We start from the raw sequence: 8,868 nt of genomic DNA on the forward strand, positions 1-8,868 counted from the left end.
GGTTTGAACCGCCAGACTTCTGGTTAGCAGTCAAGTGTCTTAGGCACTACGCTACCAGAGCTCCTAAAAATTAGTGTAGGCATTTCTTTTAGTCTTATCTCTACATAGATTCCAGCTTCAGTCATGCCAAAACATAGAGCTTCAAAGGATCATGGTATATTTCTGAAGTGCCAGGTCATCCCAAGAACCTAAGCCAAAGTAGAGTATCATGAGAGGTACTATCTTTCGGGTTTTACAGATAGTATTTATTTATTCTATTATATATATTCTATTCTATTATTATTCTAGGAGCTCTGGTAGCATAGTGCCTAAGGCACTTGACTGCTAAGCAGAAGGCTGGTGGTTCAAACCCACCAGCCACTCCTTGGAAGGAAGGTTGGTCAGTCTGCTTCCGTAGAGATACTGCCTTGGAAACCCAACGAGGGGTCGCTATGAATCGGATCTGACTCGACAGCAGTGAGTTTGTGGGTGGGGTATTTATTTATCCACTCATTCATTCATTTATTAATTCACTCTTTCTTCGATTTATGCATTCATGAATTACTTAATCAAATATCTATTTTTATCCACACACTGTCCTAGGGACAGAAGATATAAAGATGAATAAGGATTGTTCCCTCCCTTGGAGGGGTCACTATCTATAGGAAGAAAAAACCAAGTTCAATAAACAGTCAATTAGAAGAGAACAGGGCCTTTCACATAAAAAGCCCAGAATGCTGTAAGAACACAGGAGGGGACATCGAGCCCATTTTTGGCAGATTGGATCAGCACGCTTCGTTCTGGATTTAGAGCTTTAGTTACAAATCTCGAGAGTGAAAATTTGAATGTTCTGGTCATTAGGCATCTTGTAATGGTTGTGTTTTCGGTATGCATCAATATGTGTATGCATAAGATGGAGTATTTCCTGGTTGAAGAAGAAAAATTATTTCAATAGATCATTCATGTGCCAAATATGCATGTTGTTGTTGTTGTTATTTGCCATCGAGTCGGCCCCGACTCATAGCAACCCCTCCTTGGGTTTCCAAGGCAGTATCACTACGGAAGTAGGAATGCCCAACCTTCCTTCCGAGGAGTGGCTGGTGGGTTTGAACTGCCAGCCTTCTGGTTAGCAGTCAAGTGCCTTAGGCACTATGCTACCAGAGCTCCTCCAAATATGCATAAATTATGTATATATATATATATATATATATATATATATATATTTGCTTCAATTTCAGATAGATTTTTTCTGTGATGGTTCTTCTGCTAAAATCTATTCATCAATGTCAGGGGCAGGTGAAACATTCATTAGTAGTTGTAAAAAGCATGTTATCTTGTTGAAGTAGGCAGAATGTAAATTAAAGTGAACAAAAGGCAAATAAAATGAAAGTCCACTGAGGATAAAAAGAAAAACATAGATATGGTGCATCTTAGGAGACTTCATCATTGGTGTCAAAACTAAGAACAAAGAGGTGGCTATGGTTCCAAATGCAAATGGCAAATATACCTGAGAGCAAAAAGAAATTAGTTTTAGAGCTGACAAAGATTATTACAAATAATAATTTAACAGTTTTTTTTTAGTCTGCAAACATCTCTTTAATACTGAGTAAGTTGCTTTAAAGGGTAAGAAAGATCTGTAAATTCTCCCACAGTTTTACATAAGGGGAAAAAAATATCTTCCGGGGATCTTGAGTGGAGTGTAAAATAGCAGACCCAAAAGCTTTTACTTTTGCTGAACTCCCATTTTTTTCCATTGGTCCTTGCCACCTGCTCACTTTGTTTTCTTGACTGAAGACATGCTGAAATATTATTCCATATTATTAATATAAAGCATTTTTCATTGTTTTTTTTTCAAACTTTTATATCTTGAAGTGAATCACTGTTGAAATTTGTACTTTCTGCACATCACGCTACTTTAGTTTCGAAATAACATTATAAGTAATTCCTTTATGACACAATTTCTCTAATGAAGGACCACATGATTTGGATTCAGAAAAATTAGTTTCAGAGTCTGTGATATTGGGCATGATATTGAACTTGCTCTGCTACCCACTTTCCTCTTAAAATGGACCTTAACACTGCCTGTTTTCAAAGCCCAATTAAATGTTATCTGTTAATGTCTGTATTATTATTATTATTATTGGTAACTCACTCTTGCCTAACCCCCCCCAAAAAAACCCTCACTGCCTATTAGACTATAAATTTCTTGACAGCAGGATTAATGACTAATTTATCTACATATCCCTCAAGTGTTTAGACTAGTGTCTTTCACAAAACACTTGCCTAGTATGTATTTATTGAATCATTGAATGACTCAGACCCAAGATTATCATTATCTTCCACTCTTTTCAGTTTAGAAGGTAATATAGAAAGTCACAAGGTACTGTGGTGGGTGGAAATTTTTCATAAGGAACACTGAAAATGCGTTTTAAAATGTAGATTTTTGTTCCTCATCCCAGGAATCAATCTCAGGAATTTGCATTTATAAAAGGCATCTCCAAAGAATTATTTTTCACCCTAGGGTTTAGAAATCTTGGATACACACTGTGTGGCTCTCTCTTTCACACCCCCCACCCCCATACCATGCTATACTGCTGATGTATCTCTGAGGTTGTCCTGCTACCTTCTTTTGTCTTATACATAGGAAATTATAAGAGGGAATCATTGACTGTTTTTATAATACAATTCATTGAAAAAATAAGCATTACTTGGAACCTATCTCATTTAAAAAAGAATTTAGTGGTCTAAGGTGGTGTAGTGCCTAAGGCGTTTGACTGCTAACCAGAGGGCTGGCGGTTCAAACTCACCAGCCACTCCTCAGAAGGAAGGTTGGGCAATCTACTTCTGTAGTGATACTGCTTTGGAAACCCAAGGAGGGGTGGCTATGAGTTGGACCAGACTCAACAGCAGTGCGTTTGGTTTGTTTTTTAACAATAGTAAACACTATATAGTAAGACAAAATGTTTGTTATGAGTGCTATTTACGTGTTAGAGACTAACTACTAATTTGGCTTTACACTTTCTAACAAGATCTTACAAAAGTCCAGGTCTCAGTAAGGAAACAATCAAGCTACCCACAAACACAAGTATTCCTGATGCAGGTAATGAAAAGAATTTTTTTCAGTGAGTATACACATAGAGAAACTCTTGCATAATATATATTAAAAAATCATTTAACAATCGACTTGCAGTAAATGTAGGGATGAATTTCCAGGGGTTGTTTGGTGAAAGTTTTTTCAATATAGGTGGGTGGGCTGTAGGAAAATTAGAAGAAGAAGAAGAAAATTCTTCCTTGTGTTTTATTAAGTGTTTCAGATGTGCAAGGAGAGTGTTTAGTGGCTTGAGGAATGTGCAGAAAGAATCTATATCCCTCAGTCAGTCCTCCATAGATAGTCTGCATCTCAGGTAAGCTTGAAAGATGAATATGTTGAGATTACACCCTCTCACAGATAGTGAGATGTAGCTCTTCTTCATTACCCAGTAAATGCAGAGTGTTAAGTGCTGATAGACATTTTAATTAAGAAGCCTGAGAAATACGTCCACTTCAACTTTGTGAGGAATACAAGGAAAGCCTAATTCCTCTAAGAGGTGATCTGAACTAGTGTCATTGAGAAAGGCCAGGAGCAAATAATCATTGGTCCTGGATTTGGTCAGACTCTTCCCTGAGATGTAGTACATATATTTCACATTCCATGTGGTCACTCTGTGACTCAGAATTCAGGGGGTGTATTTGCCATAATATATATCAGGAGCTCTGGTGGTGCAGTGCCTAAGGCATCTGACTGCTAACCAGAAGGTTGGTGGTTCAAACCCAACAGCCACTCCATGAGAGCAAGACTGAGCAATCTCCTATAAAGATTTATGGCCTTGGAAACCCAATGGGGGTTGCTATGAGTTAGAAATGACTCATAAAAAGGATGAATTTTTCACTTTCCTGAAATTTCAAATTGAAAATTATTGAAGAAGCTTATGGATCAGTAAACAGGAAATCTAGGTTTTACGTCAAAGTGTTCCTAAAATGGGCTCACAAATGGGCTAGAAAGAGTTCACATGTAGATCTGAGAAAAAAAAATATTGACAGAACAAAATGCTCTTTAGAAGGATCAAGGAGCTATTTTCTTTTTGGGAATTTGATTTACCTTATAAGGTCTGGGTAGGTTGGGCTCCTGGATTCTCAGTGTAAGTAAAGCTACTATCAGTAGCCCAAGTTGAAGCCACATTGTGAATCCCACATAGTTTATTAAACTGATTGCGTCTGTGGCAATAATCATAATGGAGGCAAAGATGAGTACGTGAATCACAGCTGCAGCTGGACAGGAGTGCATATTGAGAGTCGAGAAGATGAAAGGTAGCTGGCGGTCCTGACTTGCACCAAAGAATATCCTTGATATTGAAAATATTGTACAATTAAGGGAGCTAAATATTGAGGTAGAAACTCCAACTGAAATAGCCCATTGCATAGAAGGGATTACTCTATCTATCCAGGTAACAGCAATAGCATCTGCAAAAAAATAATTAGAAAAACCACTAATTAGGTAACTGATGTAAAATTTATACTTGGAATAAATCCAAGATTTATTGGCTTATCCCAATAAATCCAAGATTTCTTGGAAGAGTAAATATTATAGTCCTAGCAAAGACCCCATTACATTTATGATTTGTATTTCATTGATTTCTTCTCTGATCTCTGTTACTTTCTTCCTCCTACTTATCTTGGGTTTCAGTTGCCATTCTTTTTTTAGCTTCTTTTGGCGGAAGCTTAGATCATTGATTTCTTCCTTTTTAATAAACATTAAAATCAATACACTTCCTGCTAATCACTACTTTGTTTGCATTCCATCAGTTTTGATATGTTGTAGTTTGTTTTTATTCTGTTTAAGATATATTCTAATTTGTCCTCAATGCAAGGCAGTCTGCATGGGTCTCTCATATTTCTGCACGTTTTGAGAGCAGAGGCATTTATTACCTTATTTCCAGACTTACTTTTCCATGATGTTTTCAGAACAAAAAGCTTGAAATATAGAGATAGTATCTCCCTCTGGAGCAAAAGAGAGTCGTGTTTAATATACAATAGAATAGAAGTGTCTCCTTCTGCAGCAAAATATGGTAGGCTGACTTACCATTATAAAAGCTTCAGAATTCCTAAGCTTGAGGTTTCTCTCCTGGAATGCAACCCACTGCATGATAGGCATCACCAAGCCTCTTTGTCACCTATGGCAACTGGGGCTTAGGGAACTAGCACATAAATGATACTTTTTGGCTACTGCTTTTACTATGAGTCATAAATTGTCTTTTGTGTCTGACTCTCTCATATTTCTGCACATTTTGAGAGCAGAGGCATCTATTGACTAATTTTCAGACTTACTTTTTCATGATGTTTTCATAACAAAAAACCTTGAAATATAGAGATACTCTCGGAAGGAAGGTTGGGCAATCCTACTTCCGTAGTGATACTGCCTCGGAAACCCAAGGAGGGGTCGCTATGAGTCGGGTTTGACTCGATGGCACATAACAACAACAACAACATAGAGATACTGTCTTCTGCCAGTATCCATGAAACTGTAAACTAACTTGTTAGCTTACAAGTATGGTAAAATCTATCCCAGACCCTTTATGGTTCTTAACAATTTTGGTCTCTTGCATGGGATGCTGGCAGAAGCCAGGCTTTCTGAAAGAGAAAATATGAGGAACTTTGAAGCTCTGTTAAAAAGCCAAGGTAAGCTGGTTGGTGTCAACTTTGGGTGGCAGACTGGTCAAAAGGGGGCATGGGGGATTCAAATTAATTCTTTTTTATCCACCTATATTGTCTTGTTGTATTGACATGCTCCTAAGCTTAGAAGGATAATGACCACCTTTTTTATACACTGTTTGCTAAGTCCTCTTACAGTGAGAATTATGACCAAAAGGTTGGCTGTTTAAACCCTTTGTAGCTTAGTAAAACTTCTTCATCCCACTTGCTTTTGACCCTTCTGGATGAGAAGTCTGACTGTGAGGGGGGATGATTGGGGAAAAAATAGAGGCAATCAGTACTGGAAATGGACAGACTTTGTGGTAGTGGGGGATGAGCTACAGCCTCAGCATTTGAGAGGAAACATTTTAGATTCTGGGAGATGTGGTAAAGGAGAGACAAAAAAGGTCTTTTGTATTTCACAGTCGCCCCTGGGGACTTCTTTTGAAGGAAAATGCCCTGGTGATGCTCTCTGAAAGTGTTGCAAGCCAGATGGCTTTGATCATAATTACATTTCTATTCTTCTTCCCATTGCAAAGTCTATCTAAAACAGCAGGTGATGGACTCACCTCTGCTACCTTTTAAGCAAAACACCCGTGAACATTTACAGTTGTCTTCTGTACCCTCATTACCATAACAGTGACTCAATCTTTCTGTTGCATGGATGACTATTACTTGGCTGGTGGTGTATATGATATTACCTGGCTGGGGTGTGGACAAATAAGATAGATTAGACTGACTGCAAATAACGACTATTGTGTTACTGTTTCTGTGTGCTGTCAAGTAGATTCGAACTCCTAACTACCCTAGAGGACAGAGTAGAGCAGCCTCCATAGGGTTGCCTAGGCTATAATTTTTACTGGAGCAGATCACCAGGTCTTTTCTCCTGCGGAACCACTGGTTAGTTAGTACTGTTCACCTTTCAGTTAGCAGCCAAGTGCTTAATCATTACACCCTCAGGACTCCTCAGACAAGGACTAGATAAATACTTCAGTTGAACTAAGAAAGCATATGAGTTGTATCTCCTGGGAAGCATATGTCAATCTAGAGCACTTAAGACACCTGTAAGGAATGGATCCTAAAGGATTCTGATAGATAATTATATTTCCATTCTATTTCACACTTTGTTATATTCTGCCCTCTTTTCCTTTCCCAATTCTTGGTGCTTTCTGTTGCTGTTAGATTTCACCCTTCAGTATATTCTCAAAATTAAAGATTGCTTAGACCTCTTAAACTTTTATCTTTAAATACACAAATAACCCAGACATGTACCAATGCAATATATTTTCCTTAAGGCATGCAAAAAGACCTATTGTATAAAAGAAACCACCTTTATTGAGAGGAATAGGAAAGAAAATCTTCCCTTTGGTTCTATGTAGTCATACCTGAGGCCATGATTTCTTCTGGAGTTAAGACTGCTAGATACGAAATGTTAGCTGGTAAGTAGATCAGTGTCACAAGGCTAAGAGCAGTAACCACACATTTAGGTATATTTTCAGTAGGATTTTTCAATTCTCCTGCAAAATAAATGAATAAGTAAGTAAAAAAAAAAAAAAAAAAAAAAAAAACCCAGAAAATCAATATGAAAATATATTGGGAATAACAAGAGTTTAGTAAAAAATGTTTAGTTACAAACACTCATTACTGTTGAGTTGTATCCAACTCATAGCCACCCCTCCTTGGGTTTCCGAGGTGGTATCACTAAGGAAGTAGATTGCCCAACCTTCTTTCCGAGGAGTGGCTGATGAGTTTGAACCGCCAGCCTTCTGGTTAGCAGTCAAATACCTTAGGCACTATGCTACCAGAGCTTCTGGCATAGTGGTTAGTAAGTAAGTAAATAAATAAGTAAGTAATATATGTACCAAAAAACCAAACTCACCACCATCTAGTGGATTCTGACTCATAGTGACCTGCACTGGGTTTCCAAGGATATAAATCTTTATGGAAGCAGACTACCCCATTTTTCTTCCCCAAAGTGGCTGGTGGATTGGAACCACTCACCTTTTAGTTAGCAGTCAAATGGCTTAACCACTATGCCACCAGAGCGCTCACTCTCTCTCTCCTTCTCTCCCTTTCTCCTTCTCTCTCCCCTTACCCCCCAACTGCCATCTAGTCCATTCTGAATCCTAGGGACACCCATTGTGTTTCTGAGGCAGTAAATCTTTATGGAAGTAGACTGCCTTATCTTCCTTCTGTGGAGTGCTTAGGATTTGAACTGCCAACCTTCTGGTTAGCAGTCAAATGCCTTAGGCCACATATAAAAAATGACTTCCTATATAACCTTGTAGTGGCTTCACTATGTTGTTGTTGTTGTTATGTGCCGTTGAGTCAGACCTGACTCATAGCGACCCCTCCTTGGGTTTCTGAGGCAGTATCACTACGGAAGTAGATTGCCCCATCTTTCTTCTGAAGTGGCTTCACTATAACATATAATAAAATGGAAAGTGACTCTGATCAACAATAGCTCACTGAATCATTTCTGTGAAATGCCCACTACATCCTGGATGAATTATTGACTCAGCATTCAATTATTGAAGTGGCATCAGAACTGTGTTCAATCCTGAAGTTTCAATGGTGTATCCTGAGATGCTAAAATGAACATCTTGACTAAGAATAGAACAGCTCAGAAACCCTAAACAGTAGGCCAGGAAAATTGGAGTTAAACTCCCACTACTTTGTGACCAAGATGATAGAATTGTAACTATGTGTTATGAAGGATTAGAATAAGCTAATCGGTTATTCTGGTTTTAATAGTCTGAACATTAGGGTAGTCTCCCTGCCCTTTTCACTCTCTGGACTAAATTTCTAGACTATTTAAACTTTAGATTAAATTTAGGAGCACATTGTCAAAACTGTGATTTTTATGATTTGAAATCACTTACACAGTTTGTCTATTTTGAAAACACAAAATTATATTATTAAATCATATCATACAGGTCCAAAATAATTCATATGTATTGAAGAGTAATATGTAACAAGGAAGACTATAAAGATTTAGGAAAAAAGTATGGATAAGTATCTAAATCTTGAGATTGTGTGTTGGTTGCTTCATGCTGCTCTAACGGAAAATACCACAAATGGGTGGCTTTAACAAACGGGAATTTATTCTCTTACAGTTTTTTTTTTTTTTAGGATTTGGGTGAAGATTTACAGAGTAAATTC

General features: G+C 37.8%; 1 protein-coding gene across 1 annotated transcript in view; it reads right to left on the minus strand.

The window, feature by feature from the left end:
• The window catches only part of LOC103210270 (solute carrier family 7 member 13-like), a 26,303-nt gene that overhangs the window by 11,707 nt on the left and 5,728 nt on the right, over positions 1-8,868 (minus strand). The window contains 3 exon segments of the mRNA XM_007956194.2: positions 1,407-1,486; positions 4,118-4,479; positions 7,092-7,223. Coding sequence (XP_007954385.2) covers positions 1,407-1,486; positions 4,118-4,479; positions 7,092-7,223 — 574 coding nt within the window.

This window comes from Orycteropus afer, unplaced genomic scaffold (genome assembly GCF_000298275.1).
Source record: "Orycteropus afer afer isolate SDZICR_OR568_19922 unplaced genomic scaffold, OryAfe1.0 scaffold00580, whole genome shotgun sequence".
In the NCBI taxonomy this organism is placed as follows: domain Eukaryota; kingdom Metazoa; phylum Chordata; class Mammalia; order Tubulidentata; family Orycteropodidae; genus Orycteropus; species Orycteropus afer.